The sequence below is a fragment of the Somniosus microcephalus genome, chromosome 1 (genome assembly GCF_052327205.1).
Source record: "Somniosus microcephalus isolate GS21.2 chromosome 1, FLI_Smic_1.0, whole genome shotgun sequence".
NCBI lineage: Eukaryota > Metazoa > Chordata > Chondrichthyes > Squaliformes > Somniosidae > Somniosus > Somniosus microcephalus.
Window position 1 is genome coordinate 17,355,203 of NC_140987.1, and position 24,932 is coordinate 17,380,134.

The following is a 24,932-nucleotide window of genomic DNA, read 5'->3' on the forward strand; positions in this document are numbered from 1 at the left end:
TGTTGTTATTTCGGATTTCCAGCATCTGCAGTATTTTGCTATTGTAATATATCCAAGTTTGCTGATGATACAAAGCTGGGTGGGAATGTAAGTTGTGAGGGGGATGCAAGGAGGCTTCAAGGGGATATAGACAGGCTAGGTGAGTGGGCAAGAACATGGCAAATGGAATATAACGTGGAGAAATGTGAAGTTATCCATTTTGGAATTTTTTAAATGGTGAGAGATTGGGAAATGTTGGTGTTCAGAGGGACCTGGGTGTCCTTGTACAAGAATCACTGAAAGTTAACACGTAGGTACAGCAAGCAATTAGGAAAGCAAATGGTATGTTGGCCTTTATTACAAGAAGATTTGAGTATAAGAGTAAAGACGTCTTACTGCAATTATATAGGGCCCTGGTGAGACCACACCTGGAGTATTGTGTACAGTTTTGGTCTCCTTACCTAAGGAAGGATATACTTGCCATGGAGGGAGTGCAACGAAGATTCACCAGACTAGTTCCTGGGATGGGGGATTGTCCTATGAGGAGAGATTGAGTAGACTAGGCCTATATTCTCTAGAGTTTAGAAGAATGAGGGGTGATCTCATTGAAACATAGAAAATTCTTACAGGGCTTGACAGGGTAGATACAGGGAGGATGTTTCCCCTGGCTGGGAGTCTAGAACCAGGGGTCACAGTCTCAGAATAAGGGGTTGGCCATTTAGGACTGAGATGAGGAGAAATTTCTTCACTCAGAGGGCGGTGAATCTTTGGAATTCTCTGCCCCAGAGAGCTGTGGAGGCTCAGTCGTTGAGTATATTCAAGAGAGAGATCGATAGATCTTTGAATATTAAGGGAATCAAGGGATATGTGGATAGTGCAGGAAAGTGGAGATGAGGTAGAAGATCAGCCATGATCTTACTGAATGGCGGAGCAGGCTCGAGGGGCCAAATGGCTGACTCCTGCTCCTATTTCTTATGTTCTTATTCCCCAAGGCACTTCCCTGAGACAATGAGTATGCAGTTCAGGATAGATTAAGGGGAGGTGACTAAAGGGGTGGTCAGGGCAGTAGGTTTAGAAGGTGGGGAGAGAAGTAGAAAGGCGCAAGGGTTTCGGTAGGCCGAAGTGGGGAGGGAAATTCCAGAGCGCAGGAATGTGATGATCGTAAGTCCTGCTGCTGATGGGGAAGCAGGAAGAGTAAAGGGTGCCAGCTGGAACACAGGGCTGGAGGAGCTGGCTGAGGTCAGATGTTATTTTTCGGTTGAGACGTTAAACCGAAACCCTGTCTGCCCCTTCAGGTGGACGGAAAAGATCCCATGAAGAGCTGGGGAGTTCTCCCAGGTGTCCTGGACAATATCTATCCCTCAACCAATATGACTAAAACAGGGTCCTAGCTGTGCCTGCCTTTTTGTGGGATATGTGGAACATTTTTTGTTCCAGTTCTACTCGGGTCCCCTTCCTCACCTCTTTTTCCGATACATTGATGACTGTATCGGTGCCGTTCCTGCTCTCACTCGGAACTGGAACATTTAATTCACTTTGCTTCCAATTTCCAGCCTTCCCTCGCCTTCAGATGGTCCATCTCCGACTCTTCCTCGACTTCTCTGTCTCCATTTCTGGGGATAGGCTTTCGACAAACATCCACTATAAGCTCCCACAGCTACCTGGACTACACTTCCACCCACCCTGCTTCCTGTAAGGACTCTATTCCATTCTCCCAGTTTCTCCGTCTCCATCGCATCTGTTCTGACGATGCCACCGTCAATACTAGTGTTTCCGATAGGTCTTCCTTTTTCCTCAACCCAGGATTCCCCTCTACCGTGGATGACATGGCTCTCGACCGTGTCCGTTCTATCTCCCGCACTTCTGCCCTCACCCCTTCCCCTCCCTCCCAGAACCACGATAGAGTTTCCCTTGTCCTCACCTTTCACCCCACCAGCCTCTACATTCAATGGATCATCCTCCGCCATTTCCGCCACCTCCAGCGTGATCCCACCACCAAACACATCTCCCCTTCCCCTCCCCTTTCAGCATTCCGAAGGGACCACTCCCTCCGCGACACCCTGGTCCACTGCTCGATCACCCCCAACACGCACTCCCCTTCCCATGGCACCTTCCCATGCAAGCGCAGGAGATGCAACACCTGCCCTTTCACCTCCTCCCTTCCCACCGTCCAGGGCCCCAAACACTCTTTCCAGGTGAAACAGCGATTTACTTGTACTTCCTGCAACTTAGTAAACTGTATTTGCTGCTCACGATGCGGAGACTGTTATGTATTGTGTGTTCTCCTCCCACCTGTGGTGGCGCTGTCACAGGAGATAAATGGTTGGATATTCTCTCGGTTAAGTTTAGCTCTCTTTGTTCGGAACTTGCCAGAACTTCCTTTCCTTCCAATAAAGCACTTCATGTTTGAATCTCTGAGTTCTGAGTCCTAAATTGTGTCTAGGTAGAAAGGTACCGACCCAACAGAGACCAAACGCAGATTGGGTGACCGCTTTGCAGAACTCTTCCGTCAGTCTGCAAGCGTGACCTCGAGCTTCCGGTTGCCTGTTATTTTCATTCTCTGCTCCACTCCCACTCTGACCTCGGCGCCTTACACTGTTCCAACAAAGCTCAACGTAAGCTCGAGGAACAGCACCTCATCTTTCTATTAGGCACTTTGCAGCCTTCTGATCTCAACATCGAGGTCAACAATTTCAAACCATAACCTCTGCCCCTATTTTTTTCAGATGGCAGCTGTTGATGATTCTGCTACACCCATTTACACCTCTTCTAGACCAATCTTTTGTTTCTTTACTTGTCCCATTACCATCTCCTTTTGTTTTGTACAATCATCCCTTTTGTCATCTAATCTCTCCTACCTTCAACCCCATCACAGGCCTTCCCTTTTGTTCTTTCCTCCCCTCTCCCCGCCCCTGCACTTCCTTGAAATCCATTACATCTCTAACTTTATCCAGTTCTAATAAAAGGTCACCGACCTCAAACGTTAACTCTGTTTCTCTCTCCACTGATGCTGCCTGACCTGCTGAGTAGTTCCAGCATTTTCTGTTTTTATTTCAGATTTCCAGCATCCGCAGTTTCTTTGCTTTCATGTCACTAAACAGATTATCTGCTCATTATCACATTGCTGTTTGTAGGTCCTTGCTGTGCACAAACTGGCTGTCGCGTTTCCTATATTACAACAGTGACTACACTTCAAAAGTACTTCATTGGCTGTAAAGCACTTTGGGATGTCCTGAGGTTGTGAAAGGCGCTATAGAAATGCAAGTCTTTCTAATCTGCAGGCATTGGCTCCCTCTCCCGTGAATGTTTATAATCAGTCGCTGGAGGGCTACCAATGCTGCCAATCTATTAGTAAGCTGCATTCCAGACTGGAATTAATCGCATCAAAAGCAATAGATCAGAAGGCAGGAGCCCATTAAAAAACAAATGAAGTCAGGTTCAGTGCTCAAATACCTTGACAAGCACGAGATGGAAGGGAACTGGACGGAAACCGAAGGATATGTGTTATCTCATCCCTGACCGATGGCAGACTGAACGATGCTACTTTCACTTCAAACAGATCCCAGCGTTTGAGGTTAGCAATTTCCTGCTGCCCCGTGTCCTAACTCTCACCAAGTCCCGTTCACCCATCAACCCTGTGCTCACTGACCTACATCGGGCAAAACCTCAAATTAAAAATTCTCATCCTCGTGTTCAAATCCCTCCATCGCCTCGCCCCTCCCTATCTCTGTAACCTTCTCCAACCCTACAACACCACCCCCCCCCACCCAAAGAGATATCTGTGCTCCTCCAATTCTGGCCTCTTGAGCATCCCCGATTTTAATCGCTCCACCAATGACAGCCGTGCCTTCTGTTGCTGGGGCCCTAAGCTCTGGAATTCTCTCCCTAAACCTCTCCGCCTCTCTCTCCACCTTTAAGATGCTCCTTAAAACCTACCTCTTTGACCAAGCTTTTGGTCACCTATCCTAATATCTCTATGTGGTTTGGTGTCAAAGTTTGACTGATAACGCTCCTGTGAAGCGCCTTGGAACGTTTTACTATGTTAAGGGCGCTATATAAATGTAAGTTATCGTTGTTATTTTCAACTGTCACTTACCAAGGCACTTGGATATTAGCGTGGCTCGAGCCTCAGTCATGTGTGGGTAGTGAGGTTTAATCAGGTCAGTCATGGTGACGGCAGCTAGCGAATTGAACGCAGACGATATCGTGCTGAAGAAACACAAACAGCGATTCGGCATTAAAAAAAGAGAGCCTTCAGTAACGTGGCTTCCACTTCTAAGAGCTAGCTGTTGAATAATCCTCATCCTTTTAATAACAGATGTGTGAAAGCTAGAGGCAGTAAGTAATATGCTGACAATTAACTTCATCTTAAGACTACATAGAGAGCAGTACACGCAGTCCTACATCTAGAAACTCACGCGTAAAGAACTCCTCGGGCATCAGGAGTGATTCACTATCCAGGCCGTTCATGGTACCTCGCCTTGAACGTAACTAAAGTTCCAAACCGAGTAATAGCTTTGTAACCCTCTCTTAGATCATTTTAAAGAAACAATCGTACGTTGTCTAATTCTTGCCGAGGTTAACTGTTGGCCGTTTTACAATCTCTTTAGGTCATCGAACAGATTGCTGGACGCACATAGAGGATCTCATCGTCGTCGCCACCCTGTTCCATTGTCTAAAGTTTCACCCTTCTCCAATGTTATCTCAGTGTCATTGCAATCAATAGATGCCTGTTTCTACAGGCAAATATTTTACAGACACATCAATAAAAAAAAGGAAGGTTGGGATGCGAATAGGGCCACTAAGGGATGGACAGGACAATACCACAGGTAACAATAGGGATATGGCAGAAATATTAAATAATTATTTGACTTCAGTATTTACCAGGGAGATATAACAGGTGGACATGACATTGGATTAGTAATGAGATAAGTGCATTTAAAATTTTAAAAAAGGGGACATATTAAATAAACTAATCAAACTCAGAGGATAAAACCCCAGGTCCGGATGGATTGCATCCACGCATTTAAAAAAAAGGGCAGAGACACCAGAGGCATTACTACGCACATTTAATAATTCGTTAGAAAAAGGTGTAGTGCCAGAGGACTGGCGGATAGCAAACCTATTACCTATATTTAAGAAGGGGGATAGAACATGTCCAAGGAATTATAGACCAGTCAGCTTAACATCGGTGGTAGGAAAATAATGGAATTCCTACTAAAGGAGAAAACATAACATCTAGAAACGAAAAGTATAATAATGAATAGTCAGCATGAATTTCAAAAGGGAAAGTCTTGCTTGACTAGCCTTATTGAAGTTTTTGAAGAGGCAACAGAGTAGACAAGGGTAATGCAGTAGATGTAATTTATCTAAATTTTCAAAAGGCCTTCGATAAGGTAACCCATAACAGTCTGATGAACAAGGTCAGAGAATGTGGAGTCAGGGGACAAGTAGCAGATTGGATTGCTGCCTGGCTTCGGACAGAAAGCAGAGAGTGGGAGTAAAGGGTAACTATTCACAGTGGCAGAAGGTGGGTAGTGGTGTTCCACAAGGATCAGTGCTGGGACCACTGCCGTTCACAATTTACATTAACGACTTAGACTTAGGAATCAAAAACACAATTTCTAAATTTGCAGATGACACCGAACCTCAGGGGGGTGGGGGAGGAGATAGTCAATACTGAGGAGGGCTACAGCAAATTACAGGAAGACATTAATAAATTAGCAGAATGGGCATATAATTGGCAAATGATGTTCAACATAGATAAATGTGAGGTATTACATTGTGGTAGGAAGAATAGGGAGGTCACTTATCACTTGGAGGGTGCGAGTCTAAGTGGGGTAGAGGAACAAAGGGATCTCGGAGTACAAATACACAAATCACTAAAAGTTGCGACACAGGTTATCAAGGCCATAAAAAAAGCAAACCAAGCACTAGGGTTTATTTCTAGAGATTGAAAAGTAGGGAAGTTTTTTTTTAATTTGTTAATAGGATGTGGGCGTCGCTGGCAAGGCCAGCATTTATTGCCCATCCCTAATTGCCCTTCAGAAGGTCGTGAGCTGGCTTCTTGAATCTCTGCAGTCCCGTGTGGTGAAGGTACTCCCATAGTGCCGTTAGGTAGGGAGTTCCAGGATTTTGACCCAGCGACGATGAAGTATCGGCGATATACTTCGATGTCAGGATGGTGTGTGACTTGGAGGGGAACTTGGAGGTGGTGGTGTTCCCATGCGCCTGCTGCCCTTGTCTTTCTAGGTGTAAGAGGTCGCAGGTTTGGGAGGTGCTGCCGAAGAAGCCTTGGCGAGTTGCTGCAGTGCATCTTGTAGATGGCATCTTGTAGTTATGCTAAACCTGTATTGAACCTTGGTTAGGCCACACTTAAAAGTACTGCGTGCAGTTCCGGTCGCCATATTATAAAAAGGATATAGAGGCACTGGAGAGGGTGCAGAGAAGATTTACCAGGATGATACACATATTAGGAAAGGATGAACAGGCTGGGTCTCTTTTCTCTTGAAAAAAGGGTGACCTAATAGAGGTCTTTAAAATTATGAAAGGTTTTGATGGAGTGGATACAGAGAGAATGTTTCCACTTGTGGGGAAGGGCATAATTAGAGGCCATCAATATAAGATAGTCACCAAGAAATCCAATAGGGAATTCAGAAGAAACTTCTTTACCCAGAGAGTGGTGAGAATGTGGAACTCGCTACCACAGGGAGTGGTTGAAGTGAAAAGTTTAGATGCATTTAAGGGGAGGCTAGACAAGCATATGACGAAAAAGGGAATAGAGGGTTATGCTGATAGAGTTAGATGAGGAAAGGCGGGAGGAGGCTTGAGTGGAGCACAAACGCTGGCATGGACTGGTTGGGGCGAATGGCCTGTTTCTGTGCCGTATATCCTATGTAATGCCATTCGCATGCATGCAGTTTAAACCAATTCTGATCTGCATTAGCTATTCTACCTAAAAAAATGTAAAAACTTATCTATATTCTTACACCAGTGAGGGTCTGACGGGGAGCACTCGGGACAAAGCTGTCTGGTGACCCGGTACACCCCTCCATCAACGAACACACACACCGACTCTAAAGGATGGGAGGGCAGTCATCTGGAAACTGGACTCAACTGGAAATGGAGGCACCGGAGTTTCAAAATGACAGCACAGAGTCCGAGGACTAGCCCTGGTGTGAGGGGCCATGAAGACACTGGCCTGTTCAGCTGCAGCAAGACATACGACCAAAGAAAGGGCTGTATGAACTAACTCAAGATCATCACATCTACTGGGTCTTGTAGAGAGAGAACAGAGAGCCCAGTTAAACTCACTCAGGCTCTGGCTGTTGCTGAACGGTGACCTAATCGAGGTGTTTAACATAAGAACATAAGAAATAGGAGCAGGAGTAGGCCATTCGGCCCTTCGAGCCTGTTCCACCATTCAATGAGATCATGGCTGATCTTCTGCCTCAACTCCATTCACCGGCCCTATCGCCATATCCCTTGATGCCCTTACTAGTCAGAAATCTATCGACTTCTGTTTTGAATATACCCAATGACGGAGCCTCCACCGCCCTCTGGGGTAGAGAATTCCAAAGATTCACCACCCTCTGTGCGAAGAAATTTCTTCTCATCTCAGTCCTGAATGGCCGACCCTTTATCCTGAGGCTGTGGCCCCTGGTTCTAGACTCCCCAGCCAAGGGAAACATTCTCCCAGCATCCATCATATCAAGCCCTGTAATAATTTTGTATGCTTCAATGAGATCCCCTCTCATTCTTCTGAATTCAAGAGAATACAGGCCTAGTTTACTCAATCTCTTCTCATACGACAGTCCCGCCATCCCAGGAATTAATCTCGTGAACCTTTGTTGCACTCCCTCTATGGCAAGTATATCCTTCCTTAGGTAAGGGGACCAAAATTGTACACAGTACTCCAGGTGTGGTCTCACCAGAGCCCTATATAATTGGAGTAAGACTTCTTTACTCCTGTACTCAAATCCTCTTGTAATGAAGGTCAGTATACCATTTGCCTCCAAACACGTATGCATTTGTGTGTGTGTACTCTTGCACGTGAGTATGCGTGTGTGTTTGCACGTGTCCATATTTGCATTTGTGTTTATGATTAAAGGAGTTAAATTATTTCCTCTGGTGGGGGAAGGGGGCATAACCATAAAATTAGAGCTAGACCTTTCGGGGGTGATGCCAGGAAGCACTTCTTCACACAATGGGTAGTGGAAATCTGGAACTCTCTTCCCCAAAAAGGCTGTTGAGACTGGGGGTCAATTGAAAATTTCAAAACCGAGATTGATGGATTTTTGTTGGGTAAGGGTATTAAGGGTTAGGGAACCAAGGCGGATAGACAAAGTTAAGATACAGCTCAGCCATAATTTAATTGAAGGGCAGAACAGGCTCAAGGAGCTGAACATCATCCTCCTCTTTATAGGCTGCTGTCTCAATCACTTCTTTAATTCTCGATAGCTTCCCCTTGGAAAGGATTTCCAGCAAAATAATCCTCCTTGGCATCAGGCAAGCAAGAGAACTGTAAGCAGGTCAATAGGTCCCCCAGCTTCTCCAGTCAGACAGGCAAACACAATGTACAGACTGCACCCTATATCAAGTACAAATGTTGATACTTGCAAGGTCATCTGGTATTTCAGTACAGGTCCTGTCAGACTGTGGACTCTGGTATTTAAGTACAGGTCCCGTTAATTTATAAAGGTTTAGTTCTGTAACTGTGAAAGTACCTGAGTGCTCCGCTGAACAGGCATGCGATGAAGAGTCCGGGTAAACCAGGGTATCCCTGAAGAACGTCCATGACAAAATAAAGAACCATCTGCAATTCAAACCAGATTTGACATCGCTGTATCAAATCAAATGCACACAACTTGTACAGAAAGAATCACACGTGTGAACCCCAGCACCAGCCCTGTCCTCATCGACCTCCACAGGCTCTCCGTGGCCCCCTCCCACCAACTGAGTGCGGTTTGAACAGAGTGCTGCGAGTTAAATGAGTCAGGGAGTCTTAACTGGTTGCTAAAATCAAACTTTTGTTTGTTTCACATTTACTGTTAACTGTTTAAAATCTAAATTTCCCAGCTTTACATAGAAACATAGAAGATAGGAGCAGGAGTAGACCATTCGGCCCCTCGAGCCCTCTCTGTCATTTAATGAGATCATAGCTGATCATCCAAATTCAGTACCCTGTCCCTGCTTTCTCCCCATATCCCTTGATCCCTTTAGCCTTAAGAAATATATCCAACTCCTTCTTGAATATATTTAATGAATTGGCCTCTACTGCCTTCTGTGGTAGAGAATTCCACAGGTTCACCACTCTCTGGGTGAAGAAATTCCTCCTCATCTCAGTCTAAATGGCTTACCCCTTATCCTTAGACTGTGACCCCTGGTTCTGGACTCCCCCGCCATCAGGAACATCCTTCCTGCATCTAGTCTATCTAGTCCTGTTAGAATTTTATAAGTTTCAATGAGATCCCCTCTCATTCTTCTAAACTCTAGCGAATATAAGCCTAATCGACCCAATCTCTCCTCATACGTCATTCCTACCATCCCAGGTATCAGTCTGGTGAATCTTCGCTGCACTCCCTCCATGGCAAGAACATCCTTTAAGCAGGGTTCTAAAGGGATATACAAGGCCTACAATTCAGAGCAGCTGAAGGCAGTTAATTAGGGACACTAGATTAAACTGGTTCTTCTGTAGCTGGGCTCAGCAAGTCTCCTTTGTTTCAGGGCCTATAAAACAGGCTTTGAAGTGCGGCACTGAGTGCAGTTTGAACAGAGTGCTGTGAGTTGGGTGAGTCAGGGAGATAGGTGAGGAGTGGCAGGAGGCGCTCCCTTGCTTCACCCTTGTTTTTCCTAACTTTTCACCCTGTAGGAATTGGTTCTTACTGTACACCAAGGAAAGAGTCCGAGAGCGGGAGAAGTCAAACAACAACTGTGAAACCACTAACGTGACGTCACAACAAGGGAAGGAGCTGACTGGTAAGTAGGACCTGGTGAGTGTTTCTACAGTCCAGTCATTAAAGTAAAAGTAAGGTCTCTAGTTTAGAGTAAGTAGTGTTTAAAGGGAAGTACGGTCCCTAGTGTATTAATATTCTTTAATTTAAAGGGAGTAAATTAAGGGTAGGACATGGCAGGGCAGCTCAACAGCGTGGAGTGCTCCTCCTGTGCTATGTGGGAAGTCAGGGACACTTTCGGTGTCCAGGAGGAACACATGTGCAGGAAGTGTCTCCAGCTGCAGCTACTCGAAATTTGCGTTTCGGGGCCAGAGCTATGGCTGGAGTCACTGTGGAGCATCCGCAAGGCTGAGGTCTTCGTGGATAGCACGTTTAACGAGGTGGTCACACCGCAGGTAAAGAGTGCACAGGCAGACAGGAAATGGATGACCGCCAGACAGAGTAAAAGAACTAGGAAGGTAGTGCAGGGGTCCCCTGGTTCCATCTCCCTCTCCAACAGATTTTCCGTTTTGGATACTGCTGGGGGAGATGGTTTCTCAGGGGAATGCAGCAAGAGCCAAGTCCATGGCACTACGAGTGGCTCAACTGCACAGGAGGGGAGGAAAAAGAGTGGGAGAGCAATAGTGATAGGGGATTCTATTGTAAGGGGAACAGATAGACGTTTCTGTGGCCGCAGACATGACTCCAGGATGGTATGTTGCCTCCCTGGTGCCAGGGTCAAGGATGTCACTGAACGGCTGCAGGGCATGCTGAAGGGGGAGGGCGAACAGTCAGAGGTTGTGCGAACAGTCAGAGGTTGTGGTTCACATTGGTACCAACGACATGGGTAGAAAGGGGGATGAGGTCCTGCAACAAGAATTTAGGGAGCTAGGTAGCAGATTAAAAAGCAGGACCTCAAAGGTTGTAATCTCTGGATTACTCCCGGTGCCACGTGCTAGTGAGTATAGGAATAGGAGGATAGAGCAGATGAATGCGTGGCTAAAGAGTTGGTGCAGGAGGGAGGGCTTTAGTTTCCTGGATCACTGGGTCTGCTTCTGGGGAAGGTGGGACCTGTACAAGTCGGACGGGTTGCACCTGAACCGAACCAACATCCTTGCGGGGAGGTTTGCTAGTACTGTTGGGGGGTGTTTAAACAAACTTGGCAGGGGGATGGATACGGAGTGGAGCTACAGTAGGGGGTGATGCACAGCCAAATATAGAGGAAAAAAGTCAGCCTGGAAGGCAGAGCAAATATGTAACGGCACAAGGGAGTATGGCAACGCTGGATAGCATTTATTTTAATGCAAGGAGTCTTGCGAGTAAGGCAGATGAATTGAAGGTGTTGATGAACACATGGGAGTATGATATTGTTGCTATCACAGAGACATGGTTGAGGGAGGGGCAGGACTGGCAGCTCAATATTCCGGGGTATAGAATCTTCAGGCGAGACAAAGGGGAGTGTAAAAGAGGAGGGGGTGTCGCAATATTAATCAAGGAGTCAATTACTACTGTAAGGAGGGATGATATCTTAGCAGGTTCCGCTAATGAGGCCATATGGGTAAATTTAAAAACAAAAAGGGGGCAAGCACTTGCTGGGAGTGTACTACAGGTAGACTACCCTTTATCCAGACTTCCGAAAACCGAAACCCTCTAAAAACCGAAGGTTTTTTCGGTCAGCGTAAGTCGTGCGCACGACATGACCAGAGTGGCGCACGACTTACAGGCCTAGCTGGATAAGGGATAGTGTAGCATTTTTCCGCACTTCTGAAAACCGAAATCGCTCAGCGTAAGTGTACCAGCCTTTATCCGCACATCCGAAACCAGAAAACCTCTGAAAGCCGAAAGTGGCGCAAAGCATGACCCGACGCTGCCGGATAAGGGATAGTGTATCCTTTATCCGTACTCCCGAAAACCGAATTACCTCTGAAAACCGAAGTGTTTTCGCGCACCTTCCAAAATCCGAAATTTTCCTAAAACCGAAACACGGCTGGTCCCGAGGTTTTCGGATAAAGGATAGTCTACCTGTATAGGCTCCCAAACAGTCAGGGGGAGATAGAGGAACAGATATGTAGGCAAATCTCAGAAGTGTAGAAATAATAGGGTAATAATAGTAGGGGATTTCAACTTCCCCAATATTAACTGGGATAGTCAGAGTGTGAAAGGCTTAGAGGGTGCGGAATTCTTAAAGTGCATCCAGGAGAGCTTTTTGAGCCAGCATGTAGAAAGTTCTACAAAAGAGGGGGCGGTACTGGACCTAATTCTAGGGAATGTAGCCGGGCAAGTGGTAGAAGTGTCGGGAGGAGAGCATTTTGGTGACGGTGACCATAATTCGGTGAGATTTAAGGTAGTCAAAGATGGACTGGAAATAAAGGTTCTAAATTGGGGGAAGACCGATTTTAATATGATAAGGCAGGATCTGGCCAAAGTGGACTGGGATCAGATACTTGTAGGAAAATCCACATCAGAGCTGTGGGAGTCTTTCAGAAAGGAAATAAGAGAGAGTACAACGCCAACATGTTCCTGTAAAGTTCAAGGGTGGGACCAACAAGCCCAAGGAACCCTGGATGTCAAGGGATATACAAGAATGGATTAGGAAAAATAGGGAGGCTTTTGGCAGATACAAAGGACTAAAAACAGTGGAAGCCCTAGAGGAGTATAGAAGGTGCAGGGGGGTACTTAAAAAATAAATTAGGAGAGCAAAGAGGGGGCATGAAAAAACACTGGCGGGCAAAATAAAAGGAAAATCCCAAGGTGTTTTATAAGTATATTAAGGGCAAGAGGATAACCAGGGAAAGAGTAGGGCCCATTAGGGATCAAAGTGGCAATCTGTGTGTAGAGCCGGAAGATGTAGGTGAGGTTTTAAATGAATATTTTGCATCTGTGTTCACTATGGAGAAGGATGATGTAGGCATAGAAATCAGGCAGGGGATTGTGATATACAGTACTTGAACAAATTAGTATTGAGAGGGAGGTACTAGCGATTTTAGCAGGCTTAAAAGTGGATAAATCCCCAGGCCCCGACGGGATGTATCCCAGGTTGCTGTGTGAGGCAAGGGAGGAGATTGCAGGGGCTCTGACACAAATTTTCAGAACTGCTCTGCCAACAGGGGAGGTGCCAGAGGACTGGAGGACAGCTAATGTAGTACCATTATTCAAGAAGGGTAGTAGGGATAAACCAGGGAATTACAGGCCAGTGAACCTAACATCAGTGGTAAGGAAATTATTGAAAGAAATTCTGAGGGACAGAATTAGTCTCCATTTGGAGAGGCAAGGATTAATCAAGGATAGTCAACATGGCTTTGTCAGGGGGAGATCATGTCTGACCAATTTGATTGAATTTTTTGAGGGGGTAACTAGGTGTGTGGATGAGGGTAGTGCAGTTGATGTAGTCCACATGGACTTCAGTAAGGCTTTTGACAAAGTCCCGCATGGAAGACTGGTCAAGAAGGTAAGAGCTCATGGGATCCAGGGCAATTTGGCACATTGGACCCAAAATTGGCTTAGTGGCAGGAGGCAGAGGGTGATGGTTGAAGGTTGTTTTTGTGACTGGAAGCCTGTGTTCAGTGGTGTACCGCAGGGATCGGTGCTGGGTCCTTTGCTGTTTGTAGTGTACATTAATGATTTAGATGTGAATGTAGGAGGTATGATCAGTAAGTTCGCAGACGACATGAAAATTGGTGGAGTGGTAAATAGCGAGGAGGGAAGCCTCAGGCTACAGGATGATATAGATGGGTTGGTTAGATGGGCAGAACAGTGGCAAATGGAATTTAACCCTGAAAAGTGTGAGGTGATGCATTTTGGAGGGACTAACAAGGCAAGGGAATACACAATGAATGGTAAGACCCTAGGAAGGACAGAGGATCAGAGGGACCTTGGTGTACATGTACATAGATCCCTGAAGGCAGCAGGACAGGTAGATAAGGTGGTTAAAAAGGCATATGGGATCCTTGCCTTCATTAGCCGAGGCATAGAATATAAGAGCAGGGAGGTTATGATGGAGCTGTACAACACGCTAGTTAGGCCACAGCTGGAATACTGTGTGCAGTTCTGGTCGCCACACTATAGGAAGGATGTAATTGCATTGGAGAGGGTGCAGAGGAGATTCACCAGGATGTTACCTGGGCTGGAGCGCCTCAGCTATGAAGAGAGACTGGAAAGGCTGGAGCAGAGAAGGCTGAGGGAGGACCCGATTGAGGTGTACAAAATTATGAGGGGCATAGATAGGGTAGATAGAAAGGAACTATTCCCCTTAGTAGAGGGGTCAATAACCAGAGGGTATAGTTTCAAGGTAAGGGGCAGGAGGTTTAGAGGGGATTTGAGGAAAAACTTTTTCACCCAGAGGGTGGTTAGAATCTGGAACTCACTGCCTGAAAGGGTGGTAGAGGCAGGAACCCTCACAACATTCAAGAAGCATTTAGATGAGCACTTGAAACGCCATAGCATACAAGGCTACGGACCAAGTGCTGGAAAATGGGATTAGAATAGACAGGGCTTGATGGCCGGCACGGACACGATGGGCCGAAGGGCCTCTTTCTGTGCTGGTGCTGTATAACTCTATGGCACTAATTCACGATCCCTGTCCCGGTTTACAAATAGCCTCACCCCCTCGCCACTTCTGCAGCCTCCTCCAGTCCTGCACTGGCCCTGGGGGGGGGGGGGGGGGGGGGCTTGGTGTGTGCTGCCCGCTCTCCCGAATCTGGCCCTCAGCGTGTCTGCTCTCCCACCTCCCCCACCCCCCAAACCCGTTCACCCTCCAGGAGGCAGGGTCTTCAGCCCTCCGGGCCCTCCATGCTAGATCGCTCTCAAATCCGACCGGTTACCTCCTCTTCTCCCCCTCCTCCCGGTATCCTCAAATCCTCTCTCTTCATCCCTGCCTTTGGTCACCTCCCTTCCCAAACTCCACTAGACACGCTCGACATCCATTTTGTGATGCACCCTGGGGCACTTACTACCTCCACATAAAAATGAAAGCTGTTGTAATCTCATAACAAGGGACTGCTCCCTAAACCTGCCAATCTGTCCAGAGCCAGCACCGATTCTCTCTGCCTAGACATCAATACTTCACAACATTGCAAACCTAAAAGATAAAAACAAAGATTAAAACATTTATATAGCGCCTTTCACGACCTCTGACGTCCCAAAGCGCTTTATAGACATTGAGGAACTCTTTGAAATGTAGTCCAAAACTAGGGGCCATAAATAGAAGAAATTTACTAATAAATTGAATCAGGAATTCAGGAGAAACGTCTTCACCCAGAAAGTGGTTAGAAATTGGAACTCGCTACCACAGGGAGTGGTTGAGGTGAAGTGTAGACTCATTTAAAGGGAAGCTAGAGAAGTACATGAGGGAGAAAGGAATAGAGCGATATGTTGATGGGGTTAGATGGAGAGGTGGGAGGAGGCTCCTGTGGAGCATAAACACTGGCATAGACCCGTTGGGCCGAATGGCCTGTTTTGTGCTGTACATTCTACGTATTTCATTGGCTGTAGAGCGCGTTGGGAAGTCCCAAGGTCATTAGCCGTGGCATAGAATACAAGAGCAGGGGGGGGTTATGCTTCAACTGTATAAAACACTAGTTAGGCCTCAGCTAGAGTACTGCGTGCAGTTCTGGACACCACATTACAGGAAAGATGTGATTGCACTAGAGAGGGTACAGAGGAGATTTACAAGGATGTTGCTGGGAGTAGAGAATCTTAGCTATGAGGAAAGACTGGATACGCTGGGTCTGTTTTCCTTGGAACAGAGGAGGCTGAGGGGAGACCTTATTGCGGTGTATAAAATTATGAGGGGCATAGATAAAGTGGATAGAAAGGATCTATTTCCCTTAGCAGAGGGATCAAAAACCAGGGGGGCACAGATTTAAAGTAATTGTTGGAAGGTTTAGAGGGGATTTGAGGGGAAATTTCTTCACCCAGAGGGTTGTGGGGGTCTGGAACTCACTGCCTGAAAAGGTGGTAGAGGCAGGAACCCTAACCACAGTTAAAAAGTGGTCCCAGTGAGAGGCAGAGTCCCAGAGAGAGACAAAGTCCCTTTGTGGACTTGGGATGCTCTCACCTGCAGGGCTACGGACCAAGAGCTGGGAAGTGGGATTAGGCTGGATAGCTCTTTGTTGGCCGGCGCGGACACAATGGGCCGAAATGGCCTCCTTCCGTGCAGTAACTTTCTATGATTCTATGAAAGGCGGCTATATAAATGCAAGTTCTTTCTTTTTTTCTTTCACGTGGTTTGGCTTTTAAAAAGGAGGGAGTACCTGATCGGCTGCGCTGACATGACCCTGCTGCAGTGGGCCGTTTTCGCCATAACGAGCGTACATAACCAGGCCCATCAGGCATCCCAGGGCCAGGACTATCTGTTGGCACGGAAACACCACGTAGCACGACCTACGGGGGAACGAGCAAAGGCAGCGAGAGGTGACGAGCGGCAACAAAAACATCCGACACATTCGCGGCTTGCTTAAAACCGTTTCGCCGCTACTTTTTAAAAACGCGGCCCCGTTACACACAGAGATGACTCGGTAAATTCCCAGGCGAGAGTGAGGGGCGGACAATCCCAAGGCCACTGGTGCTGGAATCGAACGGCCGTTTCCCCACCGGCTGCTGCGGTTTTAAAGCCGGCTCAGAACTCCTCACAGTGCGGCCGAGGAACTCTTCAGTGCACGTGTCAGCGATTGAGCAGCGCCACCGAGTGTTGGTGATGCGAGGATCGCTACAGGTCAAAACATGCATTTATATCGCTCCGTTCACTACCTCAGCACGCCCCAAAGCGCTTTGCAGCCAATTAAGTGCTTTTTTGAAGTGCGGTCACTGTTGTAATGTAGGAAACGCGGCAGCCAATTTGCGCACAGCAAGCTCCCACAAACAGCAATGTGATAATGAGCAGATAATCTGTTTTAGTGATGTTATTTGAGGGATAAATATTAACCAGGACACCGGGGAAACACCCCTCCCCTTCATCAAAATAGTGGCATGGGATCTTTTATGTCCACCTGAGGGGGCAGAAAGGGCCTCGGTTTAACGCTTCATTCCAAAAGACAGCACCTCCGACACTGCAGCGCTCCCTCGGTACTGCACTGGGAGTGTCGGCCTGGATTACGGGCTCAAGTCTCTGGAGTGGGACTTGAACCTAAACGGCGGTTGTTGTTGTTGGTGCCAAACGGTTTTGCCGTGCATCAAAGCCGAGACGGTGTAGTGCGAGCGAGTCCAAGGTGGAAGGGACAGCAGAGCGCAGACCGAGATTCCGCTCCATCTCGCTGCGGATTCAGGGCTACCCTCGACACTAACATCAGCGCAGATTCACCAGTGATACCGGGGCTAAAAGTGATAAATGACAAGGACAAGTTGCACAGACTAGGCCTGTAGGTTCGCAACTTGGGTGTCATATTTGACCCTGAAGTGAGCTTCCGACCACATATCCACAGCATAACTAAGACCGCCTATTTCCACCTCCGTAACATTGCCCGTCTCCGCCCGTGCCTCACCTCATCCGCTGCTGAAACCCTCATCCATGCCTTTGTTACCTCTAGACTTGACTATTCCAACGTGCTCCTGGCTGGCCTCCCACATTCCACCCTACGTAAACTTGAGGTGATCCAAAACTCGGCTGCCCGTGTCCTAACTTACACCAAGTCCCGTTCACCCATCACCCCTGTGCTCGCTCACCTACATTGGCTCCCAGTTAAGCAACGCCTCGATTTCAAAATTCTCATCCTTGTTTTCAAATCCCTCCATGGCCTCGCCCCTCCCTGTCTCTGTAATCTCATTCAGCCCCACAACCCTTCAAGATATCTGCGCTCCTCTAATTCTGCCCTCTTGAGCATTCCTGATTATAATCGCTCCACCATTGGCGGCCGTGCCTTCTGCTGCCTGGGCCCTAAGCTCTGGAATTCCCTCTCTAAACCTTTCCGCCTCGCTACCTCTCTTTCCTCCTTTAAGACGCTCCTTAAAACCTACCTCTTTGACCAAGCTTTGACCTGCCCTAATTTCTCATGTGGCTCTGTCAATTTTTTTGTCTTTTAATAATCCTGTGAAGCGTCTTGGGATGTTTTACTACGTTAAAGGCGCTATATAAATACAAGTTGTTGTTGTATTCCCTTGAGTTATAGAAGATTAAGAGGTGATCTAATGGAGGTGTTTAAGATGATTGAAGGAGTTGATAGGATAGAAAGAGAGAAACTATTTCCTCTGGTGGGGGAGTCCAGAACAAGGGGACGTAACCTTAAAATTAGAGCCAGGCCGTTCAGGGCTGAAATCAGGAAGCACTTCTCCACACAAAGGGTAGTGGAAATCTGGCACTCTCTCCCCAAAAAAGCTGCTGATGCTGGGGCTCAATTCAAAATTTCAAGACCGAGATTGATAGATTTTTGTTAGCTAAGAGTATTAAGGGTTAGGGAACCCAGGTGGGTAAATGGGGTTAAGATACAGGCATGATCAAATTGAATGGCGGAACAGACGCGAGGGGCTGAATGGCCTCCTGTTCCCATTGTCAGTGCGACATGAAACCACGCTGGCAGTGTAAACACTGCCTTAGTTAGCAACCTCTCTGCACAATAAGATCAATGTGTGTCTCTCTCTCGGATTCAAGAATACCAAAGTAAAATGGACAAATCCGACTGCCGTCTTAAACGCTCGCAACCAGGTTTTGTTTCAGTAACTCACAGTATCGCTTGCTGCTCCGTCCGTGAACTGAGGTACCGCTGGACCTGGGCCTGGTTCACTCCGTAAAGCGCCAGCATCATGAACATGCCGCCAAAGCTCAGCGTCCAGAAGGTGTGACGCTCAAAGGGGTCAGGGTTCAGGCTGCGGAGGATAATGACACAAATTACTTTAGCAGACACAACACCAAGCACAGCTCACCATACACTGGAGCATCTCTCTCGGAGGCGGGGCACGTTAGAGCAGTAACTCCGGCACCGGCCTCCACTTTCACAGGATTGCTCAGGACCACAATACAAAACGTCTTGGAACCATTCTTGCTCTCTGCCCTGTGTTGGTCTCAGAGCCAGACACCATTCACTTCATGAAAGTGCCGGCTCTTTGACAGTTATCCAATTAGTCCCACTCCCCTGCTCTTTCCCAATAGCCCTGCAAAATTTTTCCTTTTCAAGTTTTATCCAATTACCTTTTGAAAGTTATTATTGAATCTGCTACCACCACCCTTTCAAGCAGTGCATTCCAGATTCAACAACCTGCTGTATTAAAAGAAACGTCTCCTCATAAGAACATAAGAATTCGGAGCAGGAGTAGGCCATTCGGGCCCTCGAGCCCGTTCCGCCATTTAATGAGATCATGGCTGATCATCCAAATTCAGTACCCTGTCCCTGCTTTCTCCCCATATCCCTTGATCCCTTTAGCCTTAAGAAATATATCTAACTCCTTCTTGAATATATTTAATGAATTGGTCTCAAATGCCTTTTGTGGTAGAGAATTCCACAGGTTCACCACTCTCTGAATGAAGAAATTCCTCCTCATCTCTGTCCTAAAAGGCTTACCTCTTATCCTTAGACTGTGACCCCTGGTTCTGGACACCCCCGCCATCAGAAACATCCTTCCTGCATCTAGTCTGTCTATTCCTGTTAGAATTTTATAAGTTTCAATGAGATCCCCTCTCATTCTTCTAAACTCCAGTGAGTATAAGCCCAATCGACCCAATTTCTCCTCCTACGTCATTCCTGCCATCCCAGGTATCAGCCTGGTGAATCTTCGCTGCACTCCCTCCATGGCAAGAACATCCTTCCTCAGATAAGGCGACCAAAACTGCACACAATACTCAAGGTGTGGTTTCACCAAGGCCCTGTACAACTGCAGCAAGACATCCTTGCTCCTGTACTCGAATCCTCTCGCTATGAAGGCCAACATACCATTTGCCTTCTTAACCGCCTGCTGCACCTGCATGCTTACCTTCAGCGACTGGTGCACAAGGACACCCAGGTCTCGTTGCACTTCCCCTTCTCCCAATCTAATGTCGTTCAGATAATAATCTGCCTTCCTGTTTTTGACACCAAAGTAGATAACCTCGCATTTATCCACATTATACTGCATCTGCCATGCTTCTGCCCAATCACCCAACCTGTCCAAATCATACTGGAGTTTCTCCGCATCCTCCTCACAGCACACACGCCCACCCAGCTTTGTGTCGTCCGCAAACTTGGAGATATTACATCTAGTTCCCTCGTAGTACCCCACTAGTCACTGCCTGCCACTCAGAAAAAGACCCGTTTATTCCAACTCTTTGCTTCCTGTCTGCCAACCAGTTCACTATCCAAGTCAGTACCTTACCCCCAATCCCATGTGCTTTAACTTTACACGCTAATCTCTTATGCAGAACCTTATCGAAAGCCTTCTGAAAGTCCAAATACACATCCACTGGTTCTCCCTTATCTATTCTACCAGTCACATCCTCAAAAATTCCAGCAGATTAGTCAAGCACGATTTACCTTTTGTAAATCCATGTTGACTTTGTCCGATCCGGTCACTGTTTTCCAAGTGCTCTGCTATTACATCTTTTATAATGGACTCTAGCATTTTCCCCACTACCGATGTCAGGCTTACCAGTCTATAATTCACCGTTTTCTCTCTACCACCTTTTTTAAATAGTGGGGTTACATTAGTTACCCTCCAATCCATGGGAACTGTGCCAGAGTCTATAGAATTTTGGAAGATGACCAGCAATGCATCTACTATTTCTAGGGCCACTTCCTTAAGTACCCTAGGATGTAGATTATCAGGCCCTGGGGATTTATCGGCCTTCAATCCCATCAATTTCCCTAACACCATTTCCCTACAAATACTGATTTCATTCAGTTCCTCCCTCTCATTAGACCCTATGTTCCCCGACATCTCTGGGAGGTTATTTGTGTCCTCCTTTGTGAAGACAGAACCAAAGTATGTATTTAATTGGTCAGCCATTTCTTTGTTCCCCATTATAAACCCCCCTGATTCTGACTGCAAGGGACCTACGCTTGACTTCACCAATCTTTTTCTCTTCACATATCTATAGAAGCTTTTACAGTCAGTTTTTATGTTCCCTGCAAGCTTACTCTCATACTATATTTTCCTCCTTAATTAATCCTTTTGTCCTCCTTTGCTGAATCCTAAACTGCTCCCAATCTTCAGGTTTGCTGCTTTTTCTGGCCAATTTATATGTCCTCTCCTTGGATCTTAAGCTATCCCTAATTTCCCTCATTAGCCACGGTTGCGCCACCTTTTTTGTTTTATTTTTATGCCAAACAGGGATGAACAAATTCTATAGTTCTTCCATGCGATCTTTAAATGTTTGCCATTGCCTATCCACCGTCAACCCTTTAAGTAACGTTCCCCAATCCATCCTAGCCAAGTCGTGCCTCATACCATCGTAGTTTCCTTTATTTAAATTCAGGACCCTAGTCTCCGAGTCAACTACTTCACTCTCCATCTTAATGAAGAATTCTATCATATTAGAATCGCTCCTCCCCAAGGGGCCTCGCACAACAAGATTGCTAATCAATCCTTTCTCATTACTTAATACCCAGTCTAAGATGGCCTGATCTCTAGTTGGTTCCTCAACATATTGGTCCAGGAAACCATCCTGTATACACTCTAGGAATTTCTCCTCCACAGTATTGTTACTAATTTGGTTAGCCCAATCTATATGTAGATTAAAGTCACCCATGATAACTGCTGTGCCCTTATTGCACGCGTCTCTAATTTCCTGTTTAATGCCATCCCCAACCTCAGCATTACTGTTTGGGGGTCTGTATACAACTCCCACTAACGTTTTCTGCCCCTTGCTATTTCATGGCTGATCTTCCAGCTCAACTCCACTTTCCCACCCGATCCCCATATTGCTTGATTTCCCTAGAGTCCAAAAATCTATCGATCTCTGTTTTGAATATACTCAACGACTCAGCATGCACAGCCCTCTGGGGTAGAGAATTCCAAAGATTGATAACCCTCTGTGTGAAGAAATTCCTCCTCATCTCAGTCTTAAATGGCCTACCCCTTATCCTGAGACTATACCCCTAGTTCTAGACTCTCCAGCCAGGGGAAATCTCTCAGCATCTACCCTGTCAATCCCCTTCAGAATCTTATATGTTTCAATGTGATCACCTCTCAGTCTTCTAAACTCCAGAGAGTATCGGCCCAATCTAATAAAGCTCTCCTCTCTCCCCTGGCTCTTTGGCCAATTATTTTAAATCTGTGCCCTCTGGTTACCGACCCTACCCTCCTATCATTGGTTCTCCAGTAAAACTACTTCCGATTTATCTTTTTGATTTGTCGTATTTTTTTTGTTAAAAGCCGCACTTACTTGATTCCTGCGATCTTGCCGTTCTCTTTCGCGATTCGCCACACTTCGCCAAACCCCCCCGCCTGCCTTGCTCCGATGATGATGACAGCCAGCTGCCCAGAAAACATCACAATCGTCTGAAAAACGTCCGTCCAGATTACGGCCTTCAGTCCACCCTGAACGTGAAACAGAGAGCGACATTAAATAGGATTAAAAAAGGAAAGCAGCCTCAGCTGAAAGATAGGTTTCACCCAAGGCTCAGTGGGTTTCACTCTCCACTCACAGTCAGAAGGTCGTGAGTTCAAGTCCCCACTCCAGAGACTTGAGCATAGAATCCTGTCCGACACTCCAAGTGCGGCCAGGTGGAGTTTGAAATATAGATTAGCCATGGTGGATGGTGGAACAGGCTCGAGGGGCTGAATGGCCGACTCCCGTTCCTATGCCCTGGTCAATATTTATCCCTCAACCAACATCACTAAAACAGAGTATCTGGTCATTTATTTTACTGCTGTCTGTGGGATCTTGCAAAGTCCCACTCCGGACACATGAGCACATAATCCAGGCTGACACTCCCAGTGCAGTACCAAGGGAGCGCTGCACTGTCGGAGGTGCCCTCTTTTGGATGAGAAGTTAAGCTGAGGTCCCATCTGACCCCTCAGGTGGACGCAAAAGATCCAGCGGCAGTGTTTCGAAGAAGAGCAGGGATTCTCCCCAGTGTTTAAATCTGGAGCTTTCTCTTCCAAAAAGTTGTTGAAGCTTCGGATTAATTAAAGAATTCAAAACTTGAGATTGGTAGATCTTTGTTGGGTAAGGTTATTAAGGGATATGGAGCAACAGCGGGTAGATGGAGTTGAGGTACTGATCAGTCATGATCTAATTGAATGGTAGAACAGACTCAAGGGGCTGAATGGCCTGTTCCTGTTTGTATGTCCTGGCCAATATTTATCCCTCAATCAACATCACTAAAAAACAAATTATCTAGTCATTTATTTAATGTATTTGTGGAACCATGCTGTGCGCAAATTGGCTGTCGCGTTTCCTACAACAATGACTATACTTCTGAAGTACTTCTGTGCTTTGGGATATCCCGAGGTTGCGAAAGGCGTTGTATAAATGCAAGTATTTATTTTAACCCACAAACGCTGACTGGAAAATGTTGGCTCTCCGGTCCATTGATTACTCACCAGCGCTGTATACAGTGTGCAGACTAGACCCATAGTTAGCACTGTTCCCCACAAGTCAAAGCCAGTTACTGCGAAAAAAAATACACAAGTCTTATTTACACAGTAAAACTCAGAAGACTGAAATAGTAGCTATCAAGAAGGCAAATTTGTTCAGCAAAATTAGAACTGATCTGCTGAAAAAAAATTTGATCTTAGTAATGGCAGAGTTACCTGCAGAAGCTACAGCTCCACCACTGTCAACGGAAGGAAAATAAAATCTGCTTTCTACTCCGCCAGTTCCCTCCCTCGTTCCACCACAGTTCCCTCCCTCGGTCCGCCACAGTTCCCTCCCTCGGTCCGCCACAGTTCCTTCCCTCGGTCCGCCACAGTTCCCTCCCTCGCTCCGCCACAGTTCCCTCCCTCGGTCCGCCACAGTTCCCTCCCTCGGTCCGCCACAGTTCCCTCCCTCGCTCCGCCACAGTTCCCTCCCTCGTTCCACCACAGTTCCCTCCCTCGGTCCGCCACAGTTCCCTCCCTCGGTCCGCCAGTTCCCTCCCTCGGTCCGCCAGTTCCCTCCCTCGGTCCGCCACAGTTCCCTCCCTCGCTCCGCCACAGTTCCCTCCCTCGCTCCGCCACAGTTCCCTCCCTCGCTCCGCCACAGTTCCCTCCCTCGCTCCGCCACAGTTCCCTCCCTCGCTCCGCCACAGTTCCCTCCCTCGCTCCGCCACAGTTCCCTCCCTCGCTCCGCCACAGTTCCCTCCCTCGGTCCGCCACAGTTCCCTCCCTCGGTCCGCCACAGTTCCCTCCCTCGCTCCGCCACAGTTCCCTCCCTCGCTCCGCCACAGTTCCCTCCCTCGTTCCGCCACAGTTCCCTCCCTCGCTCCGCCACAGTTCCCTCCCTCGGTCCGCCACAGTTCCCTCCCTCGCTCCGCCACAGTTCCCTCCCTCGCTCCGCCACAGTTCCCTCCCTCGCTCCGCCACAGTTCCCTCCCTCGCTCCGCCACAGTTCCCTCCCTCGCTCCGCCACAGTTCCCTCCCTCGGTCCGCCACAGTTCCCTCCCTCGCTCCGCCACAGTTCCCTCCCTCGCTCCGCCACAGTTCCCTCCCTCGCTCCGCCACAGTTCCCTCCCTCGCTCCGCCACAGTTCCCTCCCTCGCTCCGCCACAGTTCCCTCCCTCGCTCCGCCACAGTTCCCTCCCTCGCTCCGCCACAGTTCCCTCCCTCGCTCCGCCACAGTTCCCTCCCTCGCTCCGCCACAGTTCCCTCCCTCGCTCCGCCACAGTTCCCTCCCTCGCTCCGCCACAGTTCCCTCCCTCGGTCCGCCACAGTTCCCTCCCTCGGTCCGCCACAGTTCCCTCCCTCGGTCCGCCACAGTTCCCTCCCTCGTTCCGCCACAGTTCCCTCCCTCGGTCCGCCAGTTCCCTCCCTCGGTCCGCCACAGTTCCCTCCCTCGGTCCGCCACAGTTCCCTCCCTCGGTCCGCCACAGTTCCCTCCCTCGGTCCGCCACAGTTCCCTCCCTCGGTCCGCCACAGTTCCCTCCCTCGGTCCGCCACAGTTCCCTCCCTCGGTCCGCCACAGTTCCCTCCCTCGGTCCG

The 24,932-nt window shown here is 47.7% G+C and overlaps 1 protein-coding gene across 4 annotated transcripts in view; it reads right to left on the reverse strand.

Moving 5' to 3' along the window:
* Window positions 1-24,932, reverse strand: part of slc5a6a (solute carrier family 5 member 6a) — a 130,058-nt gene that overhangs the window by 44,484 nt on the left and 60,642 nt on the right. For all 4 annotated transcript variants that reach the window (XR_015074215.1, XR_015074226.1, XM_085970600.1 and 1 more), the window contains exons 5-10: window positions 23,358-23,425; window positions 22,195-22,349; window positions 18,567-18,707; window positions 16,163-16,292; window positions 8,706-8,794; window positions 4,076-4,188 (exon numbers count right to left, since the gene is read on the reverse strand). Coding sequence is in view for 2 of the 4 variants with exons in the window: in XM_085970600.1 (XP_085826726.1) it covers window positions 4,076-4,188; window positions 8,706-8,794; window positions 16,163-16,292; window positions 18,567-18,707; window positions 22,195-22,349; window positions 23,358-23,425 (696 nt within the window). In the remaining 2 variants the exon portion in view is untranslated. The remainder of the gene's footprint in view (window positions 1-4,075; window positions 4,189-8,705; window positions 8,795-16,162; window positions 16,293-18,566; window positions 18,708-22,194; window positions 22,350-23,357; window positions 23,426-24,932) is intronic.